Below are 27,960 nucleotides of genomic sequence, written 5' to 3' on the forward strand. Positions count from 1 at the left end.
AGAGCCAGGGGGGGTCGGGCTCTGCTCCCAGGGAACAGGGACAGGAGAAGAGAAAATGGCCTGAAGCTGTGCCAGGGGAGGTTTAGACTGAACGTCTGGAAGTTTCTTCACAGAAAAAGTGATCAGACACTGGTAAAAGCTGTCCAGAGAGGTTGTAGACCCGCTGTTGCAGGAAGGGTTTAAGGAAAGACTGAATGTAGCACTCAGTACCATGGGCTGGGTGACAAAGTGGTGTTCAGTCGTGGCCTGGCCATAATATCCTCACAGATATTTTCCAACCTAGCCGGTTCTGTGCACACAAATCAACTGAAACATAATTCAAATGCCCATAAATAGAAACGGAGACAGGGTGCCTAACGGCTTGTGAAGGCAGCGAGATTTAAACGTATCACATCATTCGCCCTCCCGACCCTTCCCTCACGCCGCCAACGTGGCACTAGCGGCGCCCCGTCCGCACCGCCGTGTATTTCTGCGTGAGGAGCGAACCAAGCTGAGGACGCAGGACGGGGGTGCGATCCCCCCCGCGCGAGGGGCCGTTGGACCCGGCCGTGAGAGACGTGGCAGGGTGCGGCGGCGGCGCGGAGGATGCTGGGAGTTGTAGTCCAAGGCGGCGCTGGCCGCGGCCTCCCTTCGTGTATCCCTGGGACGGGAAAGGCCGGGAAGGCACGGGCCGGGACGGGGGAATCGGACTCGGTGAGTGCGCTTTTGGGGGCGGGAGGAGGCGCCGCGTTGTGACCCGTCGTGCCCGGCGGCGGGGAGGAGCGGCTGGAGGGCTGGGCCGGGCGGTGCCGGAGCCCGGAGCTGCTGCCGGAGGTGCGGGGCTCGCTCCTCGTGTTCCGACCCGGCGCGTTCCCGCAGGGCTGCAGCGGCTCCTGCTCTCCGTGTGCTGCCAGCGCCGTGCTCCGAGGCTCGCTGTGAGGTGAGGGTCAGGGAGCAGCACTGCGCACAATTCCCGGTGGGATTTATCCCGGTGCTTCGCTGGGTCCCCGGTGCCGTCCTGCTACTGCATCCGGCCCGGTTTCCTCCTGCGTGGAGAGTTGGGGTGCCAGGTTATTCGGAGCCTCGGGGCACTGAATTCCAGCCCTGCAGCGAGGAATGGGAGTGCTGGTCCTAGTAAAATGCCTGCGGTTTCATCCTCACCCTTGGGAATCTGTTAATGCCGGATGGAAGTGGTGCTTCAGGAGCTTTACTGCTTTATTATAGTGTGTCCCGAGGCATAATTCGCTCTTAATGTGTGTGATTTATCTGCTTTTATTATCTTAGGAAAAAAACCCACATTATTTCTTTCGGGAAAACACCTCTGAAAGTGCTGGAGCTGTTGCATCACATCCTGTGATATCCATACCCTGGAAATGATGGGTGCAAATTGTTGGATGGGCCGGGTTTGGCTGTTTGTTTGGTGGTGTTGTGTTACTTGATGGCATTGCTGGATGGAGTTACGTAGTTGGAGATCAGTAGTTCTCCCACTGGGGCCGTCATTGGTCTGCGGGGTTCTGTGAGCGTTTTGTGACACTGAAATATTTGATAGCAAAGGGAGGAGGGAGGGGGGTGTGGTCTGCTGCAAATCCTGAGGGTTGGCAGTGGCGCTGAGAATGTGTGACAGAAAGAGCTAATCGGAATTCTAGTAATTCTGATAAGGTCAGGCAGCTTTTGGAGAAATGGAACTTGCTGTGTTTATGGTGTCTGTGGACTCTGTCTGCACGAGTGACAAGAGAAGGCCAACAGCCCTTGCTTGTCATGCCTGGTATATCCAGCTGTCCTGGTCTGTGTTAGTTCTTATGCACACTGGTGAAACGGCTTGATTATTAATGCTATGAATATAGAATCACAGAATGGTTTGGGTCAGAAGGGACCTTAAAGCCCATCCAGTGCCACCCCCTGCCATGGGCAGGGACACCTTCCACTATCCCAGGCTGTTCCAAGCCCCATTCAACCTGGCCTTGGGCACTTCCAGGGATGCAGGGGCAGCCACAGCTTCTCTGAGCACCCTGTGCCAGGGCCTGCCCACCCTCCCAGTCAAGGATTTCTTCCTAATTATCTGACCAAAACCTATTCTCTTTTAGTTTGAATATTTTTCACTATCTACTGATAACTCAATACCTCAAATTCTGTATTAAGATGTACTGGAAAACATGTAAACTAGCGCATTGCACAGTTACTTGTTTTGGATTTTCTAGGTCATGTCAAATTTTTGAAGTGCCCATGTTAACTTGGAGGAAGCTCAACTTAAACAGAGCCCCAAAATGACAAGTGCACAGTACTATTTACCTGGTGCAATCAGCTTCATTATGAATGGGAGGAAAGTTGACTTAGCTTCAGTTTCCTACTGTAAGGCCTTAATCAGGAAAAGTTACCTGCCACCTCAGTTTCAAGTCAAGGGGTGACACAGGTGCATTGTTTGAGGTACGGCATCAGTAAAGAACCCAAAGTCTCAGAAAACAGGTGTAGGAGAGTTCTGGGGGGTTGGTTTGTTGCTTTGTTTTGTTACAGGGTTTTTTTGTTGCTTTTTACCACTCCTGATCACCCCTCGTGAAGACTTTGGACTTTGAAACAAGTTATTCTACACGAGGTGGTTAAACTGATGATCTCTCTGTGTACTTTCTTTGGCTTCATTGAGACTTTGTGTGTCCTTTGGGACCGGCCTGCATTTTCCAGACCAGAGACTGAAGGAAGTTTTACCCCTTAGTGCTCTCCCTTTCTAAAGTGGGAAAAAACAATGCAAGGGATTTTTCAGATGAAAGTTTTAAGTACACTAATGGTCGATCTCTGTTCTCATTTCATTTTTTTGGAGGAGTGTTGTCATTTTGTTTGACGTTATCTGCACCTTACTCTGGGCAGTTGTCAGCGTGTGCTTAGCCACGAGCAGTGTCTGCAGCCAGCACTGTCAAAGCTTAATTAAAAGTTATGCCTACATGGTTACAGTCAAAAAGTTCAGTGGCATTTCAATTTAGTGTTCCAGCTTAGCGGTTATGTTTCATTTTAGGCTCTATTTAGAGAGCAGTTCCCCCTCTTAGTGTACTTAAATATATTGGGGTTTCTTTTTGTGGGCTGATGTTTTTTTGTTTGTTTGGGGTTTTTGGTTTTGCCTTTTTTTTAAATTAGCCTGAGCACCTACTGAAATAGAAGAAGGGATCAATTAAAGGTGACTGAAGATACATGTTATAATAAACTCTGAAGTATGGCTGATTCTAAATAATGTGTTTACATCTACAGGAAACTCGCTATCTCCGTTTGTAGGTAATCTTACCATTAGCTGTGAATTTCTGTATTTTGGAGTAACAACCTGAAGAATGCTTTTTAAGTGTGGTTAAGTCATTAAGATTATTGCAAAATATTAGCACGAATGTAATTAGTTTCTCTTAAACTAAAGTGAAAAGATGCATAATTTGCCAGGTAAGCCTTTTAGTCTCTAAATCAAATTATTTCATTCCTGCTTTTAGCACGAGCTAAAGCTAATTTAAAAATTTCAGTCAGAGTTTTAGCCTGGTTTTCCATTCAGTATACACAAACCTAATTCCCTAGTTTGGTAATTAGGTTGGTGGCTGAGATTTCGCTTTAGGTTAATGGATGAAGTTCAGCTGGTGAGAATCAGTAGGAGTAATTCTAAAGTTAGACTTTGTGCGTGTACTGTATTTTCTTTGTGTAATATGAGGAGTTAGCATCATCCCTATAACGTCTTCATTGTAATGAAGAGGGCTTTTTTTTAACAAAGTAATTGATCAAAGCCAAACAAAATTCGTGCTCCTACTTCCTAAAGGTTTGTTTTAAGGAGGACTGATCACTGGAAATACGTTTTTTTTCTGTATTTGTCTTTTCCAAACCCGTTCTTTTTTATTTCCATATAAAAACAAACCAGGATTTCTTTCTACCAAAACGTGGCATTACGGAATTTGCAGTTTCTGCTCACAAATCACTAGATGGCAGTACGGATACTATTTTCACTTAATTGCATGTGCTTCTCTTTCCCTATCTCTGGGTTTCTCCTTTGCCCCTTCAGTTTAGTAAGCCAAAATGTTCTAGTTTGCAAGGAGGCACAAAAGTCACTTCCTTAAGAAGTTAGGCTGAGCTTTCAGGTGCTCCTTGTTGTTAATTATGTGGTTATGGCTTGGATTGTGAAGAGTTGTAGTAATAACTTTTCCACCCAAATGCTTCCCCATTCCTCACACACAGCTGGTTTTGGGTAGGCCATTTATGTTCATGTATATCCTGTAGGATCATTTTAATTACGTGAGGTGCTGGATTATTTTGACACAATGAGCTATTAGCTTCAAGTTACCCATTGTAATTTCTGCTTTCCTTTTGTCTGTTCCCATGCCTTGTCTTTACCCTTAATTTTTTTCTTCAAATTATTTACTTTTTTCATAATGCAGTACCTGCAAACCACAACTGGATTGTGTTGAAAAGTCAGTGTACAGAAAGGTGTTGTTTGTGCAGGCTCCATATTAGTCAAGACATCATTTAAGTCAGTTCCATACGGAATTTTTATCGTATTTCAGCAACTGACATGATTTTTTGCACATTTGGAATTACTGTTTTTGTTCTTAATCTTTCTTTTTGCTGAGTTAATAGAGAAAAACAGCTACAGAGTTATTTCTATTTCTACTAATTCCTGACTTTCTGGATGTCAGGTGACCTCTTGAGGGGTTGCCCTATCTTCCTCCCCCCAGCACCACCACTGTAACAGGTTTCTGAAGCCCTGAAAAATCCTTGAACAGAGTTTTTCAAAAGCTGCTCTGTGGAACTTTACCAGTCATCCTGCATGGCCACAGAATTTATTTTAAGTAGTAAGCATCCCTCAGCAGCTTTTAATTATGGCATTAGGTGAAATCAAGCAGCAGATAGGAAGAGCCTTGAAAAAATGTTTCTAGGTTTTGGTCAGTGATTACTTTAATTGCACAATGGAAAATCTTCTCATGCTTTGCAGTGCGTAGCTGGAAGAATAACTTAAAAAATATCTCTGTGCAGAGGAATGTAAACTCCTGTAGATTGATTAAAAGACAAAAGTCTTAATATTGCAAATTCTTGCACTTAGTAAAGTTTAATGGAAGACTCTGCATTTCTTTTCTAAGGGATGATGAGATGTACTTTGCAAGGACAGTCTGTTCCCCACCTGGCAGTTACTGACCCTTTCATCCCATCTGAAGAGAAGCCTTTAAGTGAATTAGAGATGCTCAGAACCCAAAATCCATCTGTCATAAGAATTTCTTGAAGAGTGCTGCACATAAGCCACGTTTACTTGCTTTCCGTGGCTGGGCTCAAGCATTTAATCCTGAATCACTTAATGCAAATCATACTGATTTGTCAGAGAATCTGTGGTTTCTCCTGTGTGATTTTGATGCTTTCATTTGTTTTTGAAACTCCTAGTGCACTTGTGAAGACTGACATTGATATCCTGTCTGGATTTTTAAATTTGGTAATAATACTAGTTTTTCCTCCACCTTAACCTAAGAACAACCTTAACCTTTGAAACAACAATGAGGGAATAAGGAATTTTTACTTTTTTTTTTTTTTAAAGAAAGGAAAGCCCCTGTATTTTTGTAAGTGGAGTTCCTTTTTATATAAATGTATTTTTATTCAGCATATTATCTAAGCCTTTTCCTCTGTAAATTCTTAAAGAGAATTAGCTGGCAGTCCTCAGTAGCCACTGATGTAATGGATATGATGGAAAATGGTTTGAGCCTATCTATTTTTCATATATATAATTACTTTATACAAGAATTTTATTTCACTAGACATACCTTAAGGACTGCTATCTCAGGGAGTGATACAGGTAGTTTACCAGACTTGTGAGGAAGCAGGATTTTTTGTAAGCTGCCATTGCACCAAAGAATGAAAATCACCTGGTGATTTCTATGAAAATCTTTATTTTTCCACTTTTCTTCTTCTAAGCCCTTTTACACGAATTTAAGGTTGTTAAATAAACATGTAGGTTTATCTTTTTAGAAGTAGTGTATTTTAAAGGTTTATTCAAATATGTCAAAAGATTCTTCTGGCCTTCAAAATAAAAGCCAAAGTCTTCAATTATTTCCACTTCTGATAACATAACCAGAAAAGTGTGGTGTATGGATTTTACAGGAGTTGGCTGTCCTGGAAAACTTGGTGTAAATTAATTTCATTATAATTTTATTCATGCTAGAAGTAACAGGTCCTGGTTTGCATTACCACAGCTCACTAATGCAGCAGAATTGTACCCTGTAGTTAAGTTTTTCTTGAAATGGGATATGGGGTTTGTGATGTGTAATTACCTCTCTTTTATTGCTCTTCCGAGTACCACCAGTATATTTTGGAAGCAGTAGCTGGGCAGGCACAGTAAGGTTTTTAGAAAGAGTCTTGGAGTCTGAGGTATTATCACCATACTAAAAGTGAAGGGAAGGTACAGGAGAAAAGGGACTCACTGGATAATTTTGTACTTGAGATAAGTCAGTGGCTTTCTTTTTTTTTCTAGAGTTGGCATTTGAATTACCTCCTCTGTTGAGGAATGTAAATAACTCTGTTGTGGCCTTTGCACGCTCACTTAAAATCTTTTCCCTTGTTTCTCAAGATGCACTTTATATTTGTTTTTCCCTCACAGCTTTTTTGTAGTTGAAGGAAAATGATGGAAGAGAGTGGGATAGAGACGACTCCACCTGGCACACCCCCTCCAAGCACAGCAGGGGTGGCTGCTGCTGCTACACCTGTCACATTAGGTACAGAAACGTTTATTCTTGTCTTTTGAAGCACTACAAAAACAGTTGCAATCAGCATAATTGCAGTTCTCTTCTCCAGGCTAATTAGAAAGATTTAAATTGTTTCTTAATCGTGCTCCTTATTTGTAATACATCTGATATCACACAGAATATTTTAAACTTTTGTTTTTTTAAACTATTTTAGGAAGGGATGTGGATGCACTTTCATTTTTTAAGGATGCAGGGGAATAATACCATCCACTACAGTGCATAGGGCAGCACAGGAGGGAGTTAAAACAGATTTACAGTCCTTTAGGGGAGAGTGGTAAACCTGAATAATCCCTTGTGTTTTAATACTCACAGAATCCCAGAATGGTTTGGGTGGGAAAGGACCTTAAAGATAATTTTGTGCCACCCCCTGCTGTGGGCAGGGACACCTTCCAGTATCCCAGGCTGCTCCAAGCCCCATCCAGCCTGGCCTTGGGCACTGCCAGGGATCCAGGGGCAGCCACAGCTGCTCTGGGCACCCTGTGCCAGGGCCTGCCCACCCTCCCAGGGAAGAATTCTTTGTAGTGTCTGATCTGAACCTGCCCCCATCCAGTTTAAAGCCACTCCCTGTGAAAAAGTCCCTCCAGCTCTCTTGTAGCCCCTTTAGGTATTGGAAAATCCTCTAAGATCTCACCTTTGGATGGTAATCAGAGCGCTTCTCCCAATTTTTTCAAGATTCTGGATACCATATTTGAAGACCAGGTATTGAACTTTTTGGCACATGTGGTGGTGTTGAGTCAGACTTGTGCGGTCTGTCTTGTCAAATGCTAAAAGAGGAATATACAGAGAAGATCTGCCCACAACATTAAAGGAGTTCTATAATAAAAGCAATTTTTAAAATTAAAACTGTGGAAGTGTAACCTCTGATGGAGCAATTCCTTTATCTAGGATAAAAGTGGATTCTGGAGAACGGTTGCAGAGATGTTGCCACACATGGAATACATTCACTACCTCATTCATAGACAAGCACAGCAGCTAGAGCCAGAAGTGCATAAAGTGCTACAGGATGTTATCAATGAGGTTAATTTTATAAAAATGGCCTTTAAATAGTAGATTTTTTTACAGTATTTTGTACTGAGATGTGGCAATGAAAGATCTTTTTCATTTTTTATATGACACAGAGGTTTGCTGGTCACCAGTGGCAAGGTCTGTACAAAAATTGTTCAACTTAATGTGGACATGTACTTTTTTTTTTTTTTTTTTTTTTTTTTAATTGTGACAGCTTTGCTGATGTTTCGTGTGATGACAAGAGCAGTGTATCTAGCAGGTATTAAAAAAAAAAAAAAAACAACTCACTCACAATTTGTTCCATCCGGGTAAAGGTGGCATTTCAACAAGGAGTGATACAGGAAGTACTTTTGGAAGAAAGTAATGTTTTTGAGAAACCATTTCCAAAACTGATATTTGGAAATACTACCATCGTTATTCATTCCTGCAGCCAAAACCAATGCAAGTGTTGCATAAAAACTGTCAGATCTGTAGACATCAATTTGCAAAGAGAATTTCCTGACCTGTGTAAACATCTTCCAAACAATTTCTATAGAATTTGAACACACTTGTTAAAAACACAAAAATACAGCACACTCATTTTGCAAGGACATTTGGTGGATATGAGGGAACATGAAAATTTGCCAGCTAAATTTCAGAGAAAACTTTTGCATGACTTATGGGTGGGAGTGGAAAATGAATAGCATGGTACAGCAGGCACAGCCAGCGAGGCACTTCTTCCATGTGGATCTTTGTGAGGTGTCTTTTCCAGCCCTTAAACCTTAAGTATCAGAGCAGTCTGAATGTAGAACCAAACCTTCAAATTCCTGCATCCTGAGGTGTTAAAACCAAGATGTAAAATGAGGTTTCTTCAGTTGCACTGATCACCCTAAAAAGTCACTATCAATGATTGTATTATATTATATGTTAACCATTATTAATGTACTATAATATATTGGTAGTATATTATCAATTAGTGAAAGCAGAAAATGTTTCGTACTTTTAAGAAATTTCTTTTTTTTTTTCATTTATCTTTATCTCATCACTTTTAAATTTTTGTTGTGTATGTTTTGTAATATACATAACACACTGGTACAGTGGTGCATGTAAACAATACATAAATAAATTTACATGGGGGAATGGATGCTCAATTTTTTTTACTGATGGGTGTGTGGGACAAAGTTTGGAGACCATGGCATTAGTGTGATTAGTATATCATTTGACTGTGATTGGTGTTTAGGCTGAGGCCAGTGAGATGCTTAAGCTGGTCCAACATGTTACTGCCACCAAGCATGGCAATTCCTGGTTTTTTGACTTAGTTCCCTTGGTTATAGAGAGGAAAATTGGCTTATCCAAGGATAAGCTGAGGATTTGACTGAAACAGGGAAAGCAGAGGGATCAGGAGGATGAGTGCCAGAGAAGAGAGGGCTGCCTTATGTTCAGTCCGTTTTACAGTGCCGCACCTCTGAAACAACGCCCACCCTCCCAAACATTAGGAGTGTGTGTTTTATTCCTGAAGATGAGCCCTTCCAACATCATCAGTTGATGTAGCACTCACTCAGGAAGAACAGAACTAGCTAGAAATTTCTGAGGCAGGTTTCAGCTGCTGTAAACTCTCTAGTCAAATGCTGACTTCTTTTTAAGCTAATGACAAGTAGGGTTATGCAAGAAGAGGAGATGTGTGTTACAGGATATTGTCACCAAGGATTGAGTGCCATTGGTGGTCTATGAGAACTCGAGCAGAAGTTTCAAATTCACCTCAAAGGAAAAAAAAACCAGACTGGTTCAAAAATTATTTGTGAAATATCTGAACAATTACATAACTGAATCTCTGAGATTTAGGCTTCTAGAATAATTTTTTTCTCTCTTTTTTTTTTTCCCCTCCTTATTTTTATAGCTTTGTCCAGCCCCCTTGCCACACCAAGCATGCCATCTTCTCCTGCCTACTCACCACCCTTGCCAGCTGGAGTGTCCCCAGTTCCTCCTCCCATGATGACCTCGGCCTCTCTTCCACTTGTGCCTTCTGCAACCGTTTCTACGACTGCACCACCCCGAAGCCCTGTCCCACCTCCTGCTGCCCCTCCAGCTTTCAGCACCCCTGTGTCCCAGTTCTCTCCTCCTCCTCCACTGAGCTCTGCTACTGGCCCTGGTCTTCCTGCACCTCCCACTGGTCCCCCCATTTCAGGGTTTTCCATGTCTTCCACCTACGATATCACCAGAGGTCACGCTGGCCGAGCACCTCAGAGCCCACTGATGCCTTCATTTTCTGCACCTCCAGTCTCAGGTAACTCTTTGTTTATTTGCTTTCCTGTTTGTGGGACAGGGTGGGGTATCTCCTGGGTGGCTGCTTTATTCTTCTGGATATACTTACTTAATTAGTTGTACTCAGAAGAAGTAATAATAATTAATTTAGTTGTACTTAGAAGAAGGGATAATAGCCCTTAAAATACAGTCATGGTCTAGGACAGAGTGTCCACTTTTAAGTTCTGGTGGCATTCAGGTTCACAGGAAAATCTTTGTTTGAGAACTTTTATTTTTACTAACTTGCAGAGCAGAGACCATCTGAACAGCTTTTCTTTAGCTCAGAGAACCTTCAACCATTATATTTCCCCAGAATGACAATCACAGGCTGTAAACTCATAATTTTCAGGTTTTTGTTCTGAAAATCTGTCTCTAACAAGCTGTCCATCACATGACACCAGCTTCTATTTTCTTGTTTCCAGCCATGAAATTGCATTGGGATAGCTAAAAATACATACCTTCCATGCAGGCAGTTGCTGTGGTTGCTGAACTGATGTCATTTTCAGCTTGTGGAATGGAAACTTGGCTCTTCAGCTGCAGTTGGGCCAAGCTTTTCTTATTATTGGTGATATCTCTTTTAAGTAGTCTGTATTAGGAAAATGTCTAAAAAGAGCTATCAGTTTGCAGCATAAAATAAATACAACTCTCAATTAAGGCTAGTGTTGGAAAATCTGTTAAAATAGGCTTTTTTATGTAATGGGGCAAAGGGTCACATTTTATTTTTCTACTGTTTCTTTTTTTTTCCCTTTGAAATATGTAAAGCTTCCTTGTTTTTCTACTACTATTAATTTCCAGCACTTGGTGTTTAAAAAACATCTTACTTTCCCTATTGTATGGGAACATTCCCGTATCTTTGTTCAGACACTAATACTTATCCCTCTCTTTTCTCTACTGAGAGTTAACTACGAAACTTTAAATACAATAAAAAGAACAATTTAAAAAATGAGAATGATAAGGAAAAACAGTCATTGTTTGACTTTGTACATAATGTACAGGCAGCCTCAGTTCTGTTAGCAGATGTGGCTGCATTCATTAGGTCTGCTAACCTTTAGCAGGCAGAGTTGTTCTTGGGCCTTCAAGAAGTGAGGTGAGTTAGCCTGAAATGGCTCCATTCTTCCTGCTGTTTTCCTTTTAAACAATTGCATGTTGCTTCAGTGTAACAAATTAAACTCCCGTGTTCTATTTTTCCCTCTTACAGGTGTTTTGGCAGATCCCATTACTCAACAGGCACCTTTCTCATCATCTTTGTCTCCTGGTACTGGTTCTGCAATCACTTTTCCTGAGGAGCATGAAGATCCCAGAGTATCTACTGTCCAGAGTGGAGCACCTGCTGGAGGACTCTGGGGCTTTATAAAGGTATGGGGGTTTGTCTGTTACCTTCATGAGGAATTACCGATTTGTACTGACTATAGGAAGACATGTCTTACTCTTTAAATGCATGCTACTATAAATCTTTTTTTTTTCCCCAGTCTCATGTGCAAGGTGGCCTTTTTTTATAGTGCTGTTTGCTGAAACTTTGCTTTTACTTTTTCTCTGCGTAGAGGAGAGGGGACTATAGAGGAGAGGGGACTACACAAATGCAGGTGTTCTAGGTTTAGTCCTGCAATAGGAACATGTGACAGAACCTGTTAGATACGTATATATTCTTAAACCAGATGAAATTTTAGAACCCCTTTAAGACCTGTAAGGTAATTTTTACTTCACAAGGACTGTATGCAGAAAGAGTCAGTCTGGTTTACCTTACCTGAATGCTTTGCATATCCCATTTATAACTTCCTAATTTTCTGAGTTTGATTCCTGTGGGATGCAGGTCATGCTTGTTCTATAACAATCAAGTTATATTTTGTCTGTTTTCAAGGAGAGACAAATCACATATTTTTTCAATCACAAAGAAGTATCTAAAGTGTTTTGTAAGATTATTCTGCTAAAAGGCATGGAATGTATAGTGCAGAACAGATATTCCTTGATGAGCAATCTAATCAGACAGAGGAAATAAGCAGCAACATCAGCTAGCAGAATTTCATTAGGCTGTAACCTTTCTGGAGCTGCCAGAGATTCTACATTTAAGTAGCATTGTGAAGATTGTGGCAGAAAGATCTGAGGGCTGTACATGACCACTGAGCTGTCTTCAAGAGCAGCACCACATTCTGTCCCATCTCACACTGAATGTGAAGGAAGAATAAAGAAGTTTATCGTCCCAGTGGGCTTGAAGAATTTTTGAGGGATTTTCAATCCCTTTTAAGCATGAAAGCCTGGGAGAAAAAGTTGTGTGTGACATAGCAGACTGAGCCCTGCCTTACTCCAATGATTCAGTCGTAAAGAACAAGATTAATTCTCCATCAGTACAGTGAGAGCAGAGTGGTCATGCTACCGTTTTCAGGGAGAAATGTCTTCTCATGATCATAAAAACACATCTTCCTTCTTCCTTTAAGTATTTTCCTTTCACTCGTTATATTCCTCATATTTGCAGTAGGTGGCAGTGTTTTACAAGAGAACATTGTACTTTTAACTCGATCTGTAGCCCTTTTTAAGAGTACCAGAGCTTTCATTTGCAAATTAGTTGAAGAGCCAATCTCAATCAGATTTTAGATTTGCCGCTAGGATCCAAAAGGTGTCCTGCTTCTGTTTATGGAGAAGGTCTGTATTACTGACTCCAGTAGTAAGGGTTTTGGTTGAAGTATCAAGCATTCCATGTGCTCTGTGTATTCAGTAACCACTTCTTGAGAATTTCGTAAGTGAAAGAATGAGGAATCATTAGTTATACTGAAACCATCAAGTTCTTGATGTGTGTAAGCTCACATCAGAGTCTGTTCTTTTTAAAGATGAGCCAGAATCTGGGACACACAGTGGTAATTTTTACAGAAATGCATCCTGAATTTCCTGTTGAAGAGCTTATACAGTAGTTGCCCCAGTTACCTTAGTTTCTGTTCTTGAAGTAATTTGAAATGCCACTTTTTCCTCTGGTGTTGTTAAGAAATCATACACCTTTCTTTCAGATTTCCTTCAAGCTCAGTAATATTGAAAACTGTGACAATCTAAAATTGACATATTAATGGTTTGGAATCAAATGGGACTATTTCAGTTCCTTCAATCTTTCAAAGATGCCTGAGCAGTCCCATTGCAGTTCCAAGGCTGATTTCTGCATAATTGTTGCAATAACTTCGTGTTTTGGATTGGTATAAACATATGAATTATTTCATCCTATTTGTGCTGGGCAAAGGAACACATACAGCCATCTTCCACAGGTAGAAGCAGTCTCAATGTTCAGGAACCATCTGTGAAATGACTTTATGTTAGTTAGGCAGCCAGGCTGCTAATTGGAGAAGCACTGCCTGGCTTTGCAAGATGATGGGGCTTTTTCTGCATTAATGAGGAAGGTAATACTTAAACTTGAGGTTGTAAGAGAAAAGCCATGCACTGATAGTCATATCCTGCAGTGTTTGTGCTGAATGATGGACAGCAGATGTTACAGAGCATCTTAGTATTAATTTTTTGTTTTTTTAACTGTAACATTCTGAATTTCTTGAGGAGGGGAAAAAAAAACCAAAACAGAGGATAATATGAAATGTATTTGCTTAAATTTAGGGTGTAGCTGAGAATCCCATGGTGAAGTCTGTTCTTGATAAAACCAAGCATTCAGTGGAGACCATGATCACAACGCTGGATCCTGGCATGGTTCCATATATCAGTAAGTGTTTATGATAAACCATCAAGTATTGCATGGAAAGGCTAGAGGCACTTAAAGTGTAAAAACATTTCAGTTACGGCTTGAAAATTAATGGGAAAGAAAAGCTTGTGTTACTCTCCATTTTATATTTTACTGGAGGACACTGTATATTGAATATAGCTGAGATTAAAATGAGGAAGCAAAAGGCATTTGTCCAGGGTGGTGGTTTGGTTTTGGTTTTTTTTGGCATGGTTTATTTTTTTTTTAGCAGTCTGATAAGTAGTTCTCCCTCCTAGGTGTGCCAGTACTGACCTTGCTCTGCCTGTGAAAAAAGCTGCTCAGGAAATGGCTCAGATTGAGAAGAAACCATTAAAATTATATTTTTATCATTTTGTTTTCCTGAGCTTTTTTTTTTTTCAGCTGGACCTATTTTGTGGCCCAACTAACCACATTGCTGCACTTTTGTACTAGTTCAGAGGACAGGGGAAGATGACCTAATTATTGAATAGTAGTTAATTGTCCTACATTAAAGGGAAGATATCCCAGCAGTTCTCTAGTGAGGGGAGAGTAGGAATAAAACCAGTGATGCCAGCCAGCAATGCCTTCTAAAGGTATTTGAAAGCAGTAGCAGGATGTGGTGCAAAGCTACAGTAAATGTTGATTATGCACAATTTGGCAAAGTGTATTTAAGGTTTCTATTGCAGTCATGACTGTCCCTTTTTAAAAACAGGATCTGTCAATATCCTGGATAGTTTGACCCAGTATTTATTGACAGAACAACTTCATCTGGAGGAGGAAGTAATTCTAATAAAATGGTTTGCTTGTAGGATTTAGGTTGAGTAAGCTTAAGTCAATGGTTCTGAAGGGGAAGCATCTGTGTACATCTTGGCCATTTAGGCACTGCATTGTTTTTGTAGTTGCAGGTTGTGAAAACGGGGCAGAGGTTTGTAAACTGAGCCTGTACTTCCTTCTAGAAATGTGTTCTTGGATCAGCAAAAACCATGTCCTCAACAGTGGCCCCTCTTCTCTCTGCTCACCCTCCGTTACTGCAATGCCAAAGGAATTTCATGTTCCTCATGCCAAAACCTGAAATTACCAAAGCTTCTGGATGAGGTGGTTGAAATTTATTTTTTTCCCCCCCTCATCTAAGCAAATAATATTTATGTAGTCTCTTTCTTGAAAAGAACTGAACTGTTTTCATTGGTACATTTTGAAGATGTCATCTGAGCTGCGCTCCTGGAACAGACAATTTCTGTCTGCACAGGAAATGGTCACCTCACAAGCATAAACAACAGTGCTTTTATAACAAAAGACAACAGGGAGTCTCAAATTAAATATGGAACTGTCATTTCAGTTTATAATACACAAGGTACATTCACATTCAGGTGTCAGAGCCTAACTTGACGTAAGAGTTCTGCCCCTGAATTTACCAGGGTGCATCTAGTTCTTACATTTTAGGTTTCTGTATTACTACATCTTGCCACAAATGGGTTTCTTTTAACCCATGTAATATTTTTATTTCAGTTCTGTAGTATCTCTGATGACCAAAGATACGCTTTTGATATTTGATGACCCTTAATACAAAAGAAAATATATTCTGTATTCTGGAACCAAACATGGGGCACAGTTGCCATTAAAGTTGTTATGTAGTGATTTACTAGATATGTTATGGATTAATTTTTAGCTTCATTAAAAGCTCTTTAACAGTATTTCTGTTCCTGAGCACTCAGGCAAAGCTAACTTCAGTAAAAGCCTGCAGTCAATTTTAAGCACTTGTTTAATTATGTTGTATTGATATCTATCAAGAAGGAATCAATAAAAAAAGATACTCTCAATTATTTTTAGTCCTGTAGTTGCACAGTTTAAAGCAATTGCTCAAAGTTCAGTGATCTGTACACCTAATTCCATTCAGCAAAGCAATGGATAAATAAAATGATAAAAAATTACCCTAAAACCCCAAAACAGTATGTTTTACTACTGTTCTGGCCTATCTGGTGTTTATTCATAAAAATAAGATGATTCCCATAACTAAGGTCTGCTGAGTAATACAAGCCAAAAAGTAAATTGGTTTTTTCTTTAAAATTTAAGCTTTGGGCTTACCATTATCAGTGGGGGAACTTTTCTTGAGTCAGGATAAATGCTGCAAACTCTGTAAGCTCATGTGGTCAATTGCAGCCTTCTCTGATGTCATTCATATTCCATGTTTTGAGAAAAGATTTAGCTGTTCTTGAGAAAGTTGCTCACAGCAGGGATGAGTTTTATGATGTGTTTCTGCACAATAAAAGTGATGCAGCTGTGTTAGACAGATGTGAGGTGTCATTGAATTTTTTATAGTAGTTTTTTACATTTCTTTTAATCTGTGAATTGTTGTGTTTCATTCTGAGAGGGCTTAGTGAAATCTCCTGCTTCTTTATGGAGATACCACTTGTGGAAAACACTCAAGAACTGTGTACAAGCTTTTTGGTTCCATAGATATTTAATATCTAAAACCAATAAAATTACACTGAAGTTCACATTCCAAGGACAACTACAAAGTAATGAGACCTCTTCTTTTAAATCTTGTGTAATGTGGCAGCTGTTCACTGGATTTTATGACCTGCATCAGTGTTCTTGATCCCATTCATAAGAGTTTGTGTGTCACACCAATATTCCTTGCTGCTTCCCAGAACACCAAAACGTTATTGGAAATGGATGCCTTGAGTTATTTTCATAAATCTCTGTGAATTGTCATCTTGAGTGAATGGTGTGATTTTTTTTCAGGTACTGAACCTGCAAATAGGTCGGTTCTTGCTGCCTGTCTTTCATCCATGTATCCCTTAGTTACTAATCTGATTTTCAGTTCCTAAATTAAGTGACTTCTGCTTCATGGAAGAACTACTGTCCAGTGCCTAAGAAAGAGAAGAGCAGGTGGAGAACATTGTTGAGGTGTAGACTGTGTTTGAACTATCGACAGTGGGAAGGAGGAAAATTACATGCATGGATGTATTTTTTACTGATTACTTTACAAAACTATTTTGCAGGAACTGGGGGAGAACTGGACATAGTTGTTACCTCTAATAAAGAGGTGAAAGTTGCAGCAATTCGGGATGCTTTTCAAGAAGTCTTTGGGATGGCTGTTGTGACTGGAGAGGCTGCACAGTCCAACATTGCACCTCAGCCTGTGGGCTATGCTGCAGGCTTAAAAGTAAGTTGATATATAACAGTAGCAAAGAGAAATTCACCCAGAAAGATCTCATTTTCTGTAAAGGGAAGGTCAGTTTCTGGGATAGGTAAACATTTTCTTCAGTGGTTTTTTAGTGGAGTATTTTTTGTTTGTTGTTGTTATTTTGGGGGTAAATGGGTTTGCTTTGTTGTTTGTTTCTCAGTCTGGATCATTAGATCAGTTTAAAGCTCTGTTTGAAATATTTTTAAGGGTTTTTGCAAACACATTCACAGCAAGTGGAGAGTCTTTATGTCAGAGTATTAGCTATTTATGTCAATTTCCTTATACTGTCATTGGTTGCCATCACATCTTGCATACATGGTGGTATTTCTGTAGTTTCAAAGTATATTAGGAATTTTTGAATAGTCTCTTATCAGCACATCATATTGGGAATGTTAGAAATTAGAAGAGATTCTTCAAGATTGATTTTTCTCCCCACTGATTCTGTAGATAAAGGACAATTTGATCAACTCTTGTCAGGGCTCTTCCTGAACAGATCTGTGTTCTGTTTGAAAAGTAAGAATTCACTGTGCAGCCTTGCAAATTGCTGTGCTGCCCCAGAGGAAGGGTTAGCAAAGGTTATTTCACCAGTTCTGGCCAATAACTGAAAATCCTGAAAACAGCCATTTCTTACTCTGTTTACTTAAATGTAAGCAAAAATTCATGAAAAACGAAGTCCTTCCCCCTCAGTGTTGTGGCAGAGCAGTAAAGCCTGTCCTCATAGCAGTGTATTATGTGATGCAATTTTATATTGAGATGAAGCAGAACAACGTGCCTGTTCCTTTACTTGTTTAGCCACTGCAGTATACTTTGTATCTCTATTACAGCTCCAGAGTGATAACAGTTTTCAAGGAATAATTCCTGTGTGTTAGTCAGATATGTACCACAACAAATGGATTCTTTCCCTTGCTCTTACAAAGTTGGTCCAAAGCTCTTAAAGACTCTAAAGCCAAGACAAAGGGTCCAAGTAACACAAATATGTACTGATACTTTAACTGGTAGTGAAACTTGTCACAGTTACAGGTTAGGAATTCTTTGTGCACGACCCTGGGTATTTTTCTTGGAAAATAAAAACCCTAAAAATATTTGATTAGCTTTATCATCGGTTTTGTTACTGTTTGGGATTCCTGGCCTTCCACAAGTTTGGGTTTTTGGTTTCTTTTCCTATTGAGTCATTTTGAAAAGTGTGTCCTAGACTTCTTTTGGGATTAATCTGCAAGCACTGCACTAAGCTGTGGTTCAGAGTTTTGCCTAACAGCTTGTGTTGCCACTCAGGGAGCCCAGGAGAGGATAGACAGCCTGCGCCGCACGGGAGTCATCCATGAGAAGCAGCCTGCTGTGTCAGTGGAAAACTTCATTGAGGAACTGCTTCCTGACAAGTGAGAGCCTTGGATTTATTCCAGGAGGGTGGGGACATGTTGGGAATATTCCTTGTTGACTCCCAAGTCTGTAAGGAGCTGGTAGCAGTTTGAGGGGAGGGGAGGGGAGGGGAAGGGAGGGGAGGGGCGGGGAGAGGGTTTGCCTGAAGTATTTTGGCAGGCTCAGTTTTGGTGGTGATGTTCAGCTTTTTGTCCAGGCATCTTGAGACTTTAATATAAAAATATCCTTGTCAGGTTTTTATAGATTCACGATATAAAAACACAGTGAAGTGAAGGAAACTCAAAAAATTAAGGAGCTGTAAAATTTGGAATAGTTCTTGCACTCTTGTGTGTATCCTCTCTTCTGTCTGTCTGAAATTGTATCAGAATGGATAGTGGGAGATACTCTAGCATTTAGAATATGATTTTATCAAATAATGTACTGTCTATTTTCTTTTCACTGATAATATACTTACTTGCTTTTAACTTGCACTGCACAGACATAAAAATGGTTTTCTAAAACACATTCCAACCTGATTTTGTAACATGCTGTTTGACAGGCAGTTCTTGAAACAGCTTTATAATTAGTTTCCAAAACATTAAAGACAATGTTGTGTTCTTCTTAATGCAAACTTAAATAACTTTCTTCTGTTGTTTACCATACTTGTGCATGTGCAAGGAGGGGAGTTTCAAGTAACCACCCACCACTACCAATAACATATGTCATAGTTACTCCTCCATGAAAAGATAATAGAACATCCAAATGAAACTAGATGAAAATAAATACCAAACAAAAATTAAAACTCTTCCTACTTCTATTTACTTTAGAAAATTCCTCATTCAAATTGTACTAAACATACTAAGCATAAAAATAGAGCAAAAGTAGAGTATCTGTCAAAAATGTAAAAGCCCATCACATGTACAAAAATGCAAATATTAAAAGACTGGAAAAATATGAGTAACTTCTTTATTAATTGGAAGCAAGTTATATCTAATCATGAAGCTTTCTCAGCAGTCTTCACTAGTTCCAAGTGAGAGCATTCCAGTACTCTGTTCCTTTCTACAAACATGATGGAAGTGCTTTTTCCTGTCTGGCTCCACTAAGCTCTTACCAAGAAGCTTATGTGGCCCAGACAAAAATGTTTCTCTGAATATATCATTTAAATGATTGTTACAGCATTAGGCTTGCCAGAAAATCTCCTGAATGTTGAACATGAATGATAAATATATTATATTCTTTTAAAATTGTTAGGGAAGGTTGTTTTAATGAGAAATGTTCTTTGAAAGATTGAATGAAAACTGTAGCAGAATAACTGTGGCCAAGGGATTATGTTTGCCCACACAACCCCCACCTCCAGCTTTCTTTGTTTCTTTGATTTGTAAGTTTCATGTAATTCGTATTTCTGTGTATTGTATGTGTTTTACATACATGCACATACACTATCATAAGAGATAGGTAGATAGATAGGTGGATGAAAAGTGACACATGTAAATTTCACTTGAAAAATTCCACAATGACTTGAGGAGTCTCATTATTACATTATTACTACGTCTGTAATAAAGCTTGTAAAATGTTTGTAATTCAGCTTTTAGCATGTTGGTTTCCAACAGAGTGATACTCAGTACTCAGAAATAAAACCATTTGCATATCACTGCAGGTGGTTTGACATTGGATGTCTGATTATTGAGGATCCAATTCATGGAATTCATCTGGAAGCATTTACCCAAGCAACACCAGTGCCTTTGCAATATGTTCAGCAGGTGAGTTTTCAGTTTTCTTGCCAATCAACAGCTGAGACATAAGACTGAAGTTTTAATTTTACTTACGATACCAGTTCTTACTGGCAGTTACTCCAGTGTTTTCATTTATGAAATGAAGGTACAAACTATTTTTGCATCATGTTTATGTATTGATGCCATGAAGATTTTTTGCCTTTTCTTTTATACCCGTTATATCCTTTTACAGCTTCTGTATTCTTAGTGCTTTTGCCTACATTCTTGGACTTGTTTGTTCAGCTAGGAGACTAAACATTTTAGAAGCTTTGTAGCTAGGGATCAGTGTGCCCCAGACCCCAAGGTCCTCTCCAGATCATATTCTGTAAACCGAGATAGAACCATCCAGGGGAAGGTTCCTTGGGGAGGGGGGCTCACTTGAGCCTCTCATTGGGGAATCTTTGACAGATATGCTAATTAGTAAAGCCTATAATGTTATACCCAGTGTTGGGGGGGGGGGGGGGACACAGAGACAGAGATAGACTCGGTGGGGTGCATCTCGATGCATATGACCTGGACGTGTGCACCTAAGGATCCTTAAAATAAATACCAAGGTAAAAATCCCTTTTTCCCCTTCTAACCGTGTTTGACTCTTGATTTTAAGACCAGGAAGGCATCATACTACGTAAGAACCTTCAGGCATTTATAGCAAAGCATTTCTTACTCAAGAGTCTCATTCTGCAATATCTGTCACTTTGGAGCACAAGTTTTACTTTCCTATTTAAGAAGAAGAAGTACTAACCAAGCAGGCAGCATACTGTACTCTCTGAAAACTCATTCCTGTGAACAAAACTCATTCCTAAAAACATGATTCCTTTTTTCCAGATCAATGCTTGGACTTAAGTCCTCTTAGAACATACATAGTTCCACCTAAAAGACAAGGCTGATTTCAAGTGTGCTATTCTGACAAGGACGTACAAATCTGAAATCAAAAGATTTAAATCTTGGAAATGCCATGGTTCATCTGATTGGAAAGGATGGAATGAACTGCAGTAGTGTGCAGTTCTGAAACACCGCCAGTAGAAGTTTTTCATGAGATGGTTTGTTTTCCTTTGGGCACACACTAGGAATTACCCCAGTCACTGCATGTTGCCTGACAGCAGATAAGAGTCATGCATTAGTTAACTGTGCCCTGAAAATTATTTTAAAATAAATGTTTCTGTGAAGAATTTATAACCAAAACTGTTTGGGGTTTGATCCTCAGATGTTGTTTTGGGAGAACAAATACTAACTTTTTTTTTTTTTTTTTCAGTAGCACCTATCTCAATAAAGTGAGCATTTGTGGGATTGATTGGTTTTAATTCTTATTTTCCTGAGTTCTTACAGCTTTGAAAAGCTGATGAGTGGCAAAAGGAGAAATATGGCTCTGTCTCTCTAATTTTACAAAATGCTTTCTAAAAACATCAGAGAAAGTCAGGAAAAAATCTTTAAAGGCCTCTTGCCAACCCAAACTATTCTGCATATTCTAAAATACTTATATATGCTGTTATTGTTGCAAGACAGTAGTTTTAGGAAGGCTGTAACACACTGATGAACTTGATCTGCTGTACATGCACTGGACACAAACTAACCCAAATTAAAATCTGTATGAAGAAGGTACGCCCAGGATGAGCATCAGACCAGAGAAACACAGTAATACTTCTCTCACTGTACCCCTTCTGGTTCCCATTGCAGAACAAGGGGAGGGCTACAGATGTCATTTATCTAAGTCTTGGACATGGTCCCCCAGTCTGAATTGGAGATGGATTCTATGGGTGGACTGTTCAGTGGATAAGGAATTGGTTGAATGGTCCTGGTCAATGGCTCAATGTCTTGATGAGTATCAGTGACCAGTGGTGTCCCTCAGGGGGTCCATATTTGGACCAGTGTGATTTAATGTCTTCATTAATGACACAGAGAGATGAAGGCACCCTCAGCATGTTTGCAGGTGACACCAAGCTGAGGGTGCAGTGACACCCCTGAGGTACGGGGCCATCCAGAGGGACCTGGACAAGCTTGAGAAATGGATCCATGGGCATCTCATGAGGTTTAACAAGGCCAAGTGCTGGTGCTGTCCTTGGATCAGAGCAGCCCCAGGATCAATCCAGGCCGGGGATGAATGGATATTGTATGAATACATATTTTTATTGATTCCATCTATTGGCTGTTTGAAAAAACAAAACTGCTTCCTAATAATGGCAGTATGTCTTTATTTTCTTAAGTATCCTGTTTTAATCTTCAGATGTTGCTTGGATCATGATACATAGAAATCCAAAAAATTGGCTAGGCATATTATGGGGCAGGCTGAAATTTGATTCTCACACCCTTTAATTTGTCTGTTGATACCAGAATGATCCCTGGCAAAAATTGGTTAATGCTGAAAATGGAAGCAAATCTGTTAATTCCAAACAGTTTCAGTAATCACTTCTTAAACTGTTCCACACAGGCCAAGAGTCTCACCCCTCAGGACTACAACCTGAGGTGGTCAGGCCTGCTGGTGACCGTGGGCGAGGTTCTGGAGAAGAGCGTGCTGAATGTGAACAGGACGGACTGGCACGCGGTGTTCACTGGCATGTCGCGCCGGCAGATGATCTACAGCGCGGCCAAGGCCCTGGCAGGGATGTACAAACAGCAGCTGCCACCCAGGACCGTGTGACAGCGGTGACACCCTCACACCAAGTGATGCTGGGGTCTGTTCTAGGATTGAAGTGAAGGCCGCGTGTTCCAATTGTCAGCAACTCAGATTTGTAATTTTAACTCTAAACCGTTCCTACTTCTTCAGAAGGGAAGGTGATTTCCAGGATTGGAAGTGAACAATTGCAGTTTTTAGCTAATGTGTGATTTCCAGGATGATTCATAAAACAAACATGTATTTATGACTGGTCCAGGCAGCATTTCAGTTTTTGAACTGGAATGTGCTGTGATGTGACATTTTACCAGGCATTTGCTGAGATAGATAGTTAGTATTCTTTCTAAAGGGGATATTTGTTTAGCTATTTCTATTATATTAGTAATATAAACATGTTGACAGCATAACATGTGTGTTATATATGCATTTCAATCCAGAGAGACTACCTTCTGTATTACATGTGTTTTTTGGGGGCATGTGTTTAGGGGATACTTAACACCTCATTCATTGGTTTGGTGTCTGTATATAGTTCTCAGGAGCGATGCCAAGTAGTCTCTACAGCACATAACAGTGAGCTGCTGAAGAAGAGCACAAATCCATGCCCTCTTAGTTGAAGCTGTTGCTAAATAATTCTGATTTCTCATTTTCTGTGCTGCATCTCTCTGCTTTTTACATAAGAGTAATGAAATTCGTGGTCAGTTGAAGAACCACAGACAAAATTTCAAGTTGCTTCAGTGGGTTTTAGATCAGGTACTGCACTTGCCACATGAAATCATCTCCGCAGTTTCAATAACATGATTTACTCCAGTGCTTCCAAACTCCATCTGATATATGTAATTATGTAATTTTTTCCTATGTAGTTACAGTTGTCAGTAATTTGATTATGGAAAATGGTGATGTATGTATCACTTGCTTCGCTGTTCTGGGTTTTCTGAACACTTCTAAGTCTAAATGCTTTCTTGATGTCATGAGCTCATTGTTTCTCTTACAAGTTTTCAGTGGTGTCTGATTTTTTTTGTGGCTATAAATATCCTCCATCCTCACACAATCTTAAATCTTTATTTAGAAATACAGAAGTAATTGTGAAGAAAATATTTTGGTAATACTTTTTTAAGAAACAAAGAATAAACAAATACTTTTTGTTTGCCTTAAAGAACCAGTTTTTCAGCTTATATTGCTCCGCCTTTACCTTTCTTAGATGCTTTCAAAGAACATTTTGTATACAATATACTGTTAAGCCAGCTCATATTTGTACCTAGTGAAAGCCTGTCTATTTCCAAGTAATATATTTGGCCTTAATTGGCTTACTCTGTAAAGCAGTTGAATAAATGTTTTCCCTAGAGAATTGCATTTACTTTAAAGGCTTGTTTTTTAATACAGATGGTGAACATTTCTTTATCGAAATTGTATTTACGTGGTCAGATTGCAGATTAGTCACATACTAAACAAGCAAACAGAATCCAACTCTCAGTCTTGAGGTTCCTCATTGGGACTGCTTCTTTCTTTGTTAAACCAAAAGGGTGATACAGACACTTCTGTTTGTCCTTGAGCAGTAAAGGCATCTTTGCATGTACTGTAATTTCAGTTTGCAGTGTATAATTTGTTGAATGCTGCTCTCTTATCCCTTGCTTGCAGCATCCTCTGTGATGCAAAGGAAGAGGACATGAAGTCATCAGTAGGTTTAGGTGCCCTGGCATGACTTAAAATTAAAACTGAAGAGGAATGACCCTATTCTTTCTCGCTTTCCTGGCCCTGGCCTTCACTTTTTCAGAGGTGAGAAGAGTGGAAGAAGATGATGTGGTCAAGTAAAATGGTTTTTCTCTGACTCAGTGAAGGTCTCATGATGTATTTTTGACAGCTCCCACAAGAATTAAAATGTCACAACGTGGTAACCAACAATTAGTTCTCTCCCTTTGGGGACTGTTACTTGCTTGTGTATTGAAAAAAAACATCCTGACATGAACACCACGAGCTCAGCTTCTTCCTGAGAGGCCAAGGGAAGGAAAAATGTCCGGGCTATGATCTGGGAGCCTAAAAAATCAGAAATTGCTTCCTGAGTGGAAGCCTTGCTCAGGGTCTGAGTTACACAGCTGAATTCTGAACCAAGTTATGGTAACAGTTCAGCTTTTCACCACCTCTAGGGTTGTGTTGTGGGCAATAATAGAAGAGGGTCAACAGGCAAGACACCACATCCTGTGTTAAATTTATATTGAGATCAACTTAGAAAAGCAGAGACATTTTGGACATGTAACTTCTGTTAGACAATGACAGTTCTCAACTGCCACATCACTGTAGGTGCAGCTGCAGAAGCCATTTCGGCTAAGTTTGCTCCAATATGAGTGTCAGAAAAGGTCAAGAAAGCTACAGTATGTATTACTACTATACTCCCATTTTTTAAAGTGTGTGTCACATAAAAAACAGCCAAGCTCCTTGAGTTTGCATTTCATTAAGAAGATCTATAAGGTTCTTAAACTGAGATTCTTTAAAATGCTGGAAAAAGCTCATTAGCTCTGCGCTTGCTACTGCTTTTGTTGAGAAGATACTGCTCTGTGCCTGGCCTCAGTTTTTCATCACAGCACTGCTCAGAGCACCTTGGCTCTGTTGGAAAAACCATGGATATAAAATTCCCCACACATTTCTGTTGAAATTAGTCTGATAGCTTTCAGCCAGCTGTCCTTCTCCAGATTGGCCCTAAATGTCTGTGAAGAAGGGATGGGACATGAGGGGCCTGATGGAACAGCAATTACAGTTTGCTGGAACATCTTGGTCCAAAATCAGGAAAAAAGCAGCCTCAGTAACTGCTCATACACTTTCCAGAGTGTTATCCTTTAACAAAAGGCTTTTAGAAATAATACCAGTCACCTTTTTTAGACACCTGCCCAATTTGGGCAAGATAGTGAGGAGTAGCAGAAGAGGGCAAAGGAAAGAATAGAGTGTGGAAGGATGTGAAAGCAATCAGGAGAGTACCAGAGAAATAGTAATGCCTAGTGGAGGAAAAGGTACAGGAGCTTGTCTTTTATTCAATATCCTGGATGGAGGAGATGGTAGAGGGTAGTTGAGAAGTCAGGAATATGGAATAACTTGTGTCTGCTACTGTCAGTTTTGGCCATCTTTAGAAGAGCACAAACACAAACATGCAAATCTTGCAGCAGAGACGTTTTGCACAGTTGTGATTCTGTATCTCTCTCAAATGAAGTTTACAAGTTTCTTTTGGTTTTTACCCCTCCATGCTGCATAGGGGGAGGTTTTTAAGGGGGTGCTTTTCAAGTGGGAGATTTCTGAAGGATTTCTGTAAGTATAAACCTGTTAAAAGGAGAATTTTTATAACAATTCTTAAGGATATTTGTTAAAATACCCCCTTTTTTTTTAAAGTAGTAAACTTTGCAGATGAAAGTAAGACATTATCACTGAATACTGTTCACTCTGAAACATACAAATCCCTATGTGTAGTTCACAATTACATTTAATAATTTTGACTAAGCAAATTAAAAAAAAAAAAGTTTTTCTTTATTTCCTACTGTTAGAAGACACAAGAACAAGTAGTAAATTGGAACATTCTGTATGCCGTGAAAAGTTGTTAACAAACAGCTTCAAACTGGACTTTAACTTCAACAATTAAGTCTGCCTGTAACCTATCAAGAATTCACATTTTGGTCTTGTGAATCTTGGAGCCATTTGGCTTTGACATCATGGCTTAATTCCATCTGTAGTTACATAATTCAGGGAAAACTATTCCTGTAAAAATAATGGTGAATGGATCTAGAGTTCCTGAAAGGAAGACATGCCAATTGGTTTGATTTATCATCTCATTGTGCAGAATTCTATCAAAGCTTTGGATACTCCACCCAGCTGATTCTGTAAGGTGGCCAGACTATGACCTGTCAATTAAATTGGGAGTATGCACTGCTGCAGAGGAATAACAGGTCCAAAACCACTCAACAGCTGCTTCTGAGCTAACACAGGAATTTTTCGTGTACTGGAATGAAAGGAGATGTAGCGTCAAAAGTTACAGGAAAAATAAAATATTTTGTGTTGAAAAAGTGATTTCCAACTATCTTTGCATTCTGCATGAGTGAGCAAATGTAGCTGTGGCCTTCTCTGTAGAACAGGGGAGTACCTCACAGAAGTAAAGGAGAAAGGTGAGTTGGTTTTCCAAGGTTATATTGGGTGCTTTAATACAAAGTTACATGGACTTCTGTGTTATGCCTGGGGGTTTTTGGTGTTAACCCTAAAAATACGCTTCCTGTTAAAGGATGCTCCATGACACGAGTGAATGTGATTTTTTTTTTTTTTTTTAATAAAAAAACCTGGTATTGGAAATTATGCATCAAAACTTTCAAACTTGCTTCAGTCTTACTTTGTCAGGTCAGTGCAAACAGCCCATATTTGATAAAGATCAAACTAAAAATTGACCACTGCTGTAGCTGTGTTGTGAATAATGCATTGAACCACTCAGTCGAGTACCTCTCTCAGCTTAGTTCTGTATTCCATCAAGAGTTCTCTTGAGTTTTGAAAGTTTTCACTTGCCTTAGCCTGAATATTTGTATATTCATGCCTTGCAGTTGAGTTCGCCGCTGTGAGAAGGACCCTAATTTATTTTTTCCTCAAGTATCATCTGTTTTATCTTTTACAATGACACACTGAATGCACAGTACTCAGGGGTCGTTTTCATTATGTAATCCTTACAGTTGTTGCAAAGTAAGTGCTGAATGTTCTGCAGGTTCTTGGAAAAGTGCAGGAAGTTGAGTTTTGTGTGTTTTGACCAGTAGTGGGATTCTGAATAGCTGTGCCATCCAACAAGAGGTGAAAAAAAAATCTGGCAGAGCAGCAGGCTTAGAAAGAATTCCCAGGCAGATCAGTTATATAGCAACAATAACAATACTATATGATAAATAATATAATAAAATAATAATATTACTAATTGTAATAAAAGTGGTGGACTTGGGATGTTGCTGTGGAGTAACAGAGTTACACACATGCAAGGCAGATACTGAAATCAGTTGTTTTGATAAAGTGCATTAAAGCTAAAAAATAACAAACCTGTGTCTGAAGAGGAAAGGGCAGGAGAATATTTTTAACCTAATGGTAGTTGCTGTAATCAATAATTGCAGTGTTACCTGGTTATTTTCTGGTCTGTGGTTCTCAGAGTATTTTCAAAAATGCACATCCCAATATTTAGAAGGCTGTAAGTGTGATAAAATAAGCACTGTGAGCTTTGTCCCATTATCTGATGCACACGAGGCAGTATTGGCTAAGTCCACACATTAATTGCATAAAGTCATGTTTGAATGCGTACTTTTAGACAAAGGAAACAGAAACAGTGCTGCCTTTTCTTGGATCATTTCTAGTAG

General features: G+C 39.7%; 1 protein-coding gene across 2 annotated transcripts; it reads left to right on the top strand.

Moving 5' to 3' along the window:
* Positions 1-585: 585 nt before the first annotated feature.
* On the top strand, positions 586-23,959 carry PRRC1 (proline rich coiled-coil 1). 2 transcript variants are annotated; one of them, XM_042033627.1, is made up of 9 exons: positions 586-693; positions 6,572-6,686; positions 9,598-9,984; positions 11,200-11,357; positions 13,587-13,689; positions 16,689-16,852; positions 18,146-18,249; positions 19,887-19,989; positions 22,427-23,959. In XM_042033627.1, the coding sequence occupies exons 2-9, from the start codon at positions 6,593-6,595 to the stop codon at positions 22,634-22,636; spliced, it is 1,323 nt and encodes a 440-aa protein (XP_041889561.1). In that variant the 5' UTR covers positions 586-693; positions 6,572-6,592; the 3' UTR covers positions 22,637-23,959. The 2 variants fall into 2 exon arrangements, with proteins under 2 accessions (XP_041889561.1, XP_041889562.1); XM_042033628.1 differs by lacking the exon at positions 586-693 and adding an exon at positions 776-919.
* The last annotated feature ends 4,001 nt before the right edge of the window (positions 23,960-27,960 follow it).

The sequence above is a fragment of the Corvus kubaryi genome, unplaced genomic scaffold (assembly GCF_017639235.1).
Source record: "Corvus kubaryi isolate FWS band 111438036 unplaced genomic scaffold, C.kubaryi_AGA036_p1.0 37357, whole genome shotgun sequence".
In the NCBI taxonomy this organism is placed as follows: domain Eukaryota; kingdom Metazoa; phylum Chordata; class Aves; order Passeriformes; family Corvidae; genus Corvus; species Corvus kubaryi.

Excerpts from the sequence above, each read along its gene's own strand:
- PRRC1 (XM_042033627.1), top strand. The coding sequence starts at position 6,593 with ATGATGGAAGAGAGTGGGATAGAGACGACTCCACCTGGCACACCCCCT. Across the intron at positions 13,690-16,688 it reads TGGCATGGTTCCATATATCA|GAACTGGGGGAGAACTGGAC; the intron begins GTAAGTGTTTAT and ends ACTATTTTGCAG. Across the intron at positions 18,250-19,886 it reads GAGGAACTGCTTCCTGACAA|GTGGTTTGACATTGGATGTC; the intron begins GTGAGAGCCTTG and ends ATATCACTGCAG.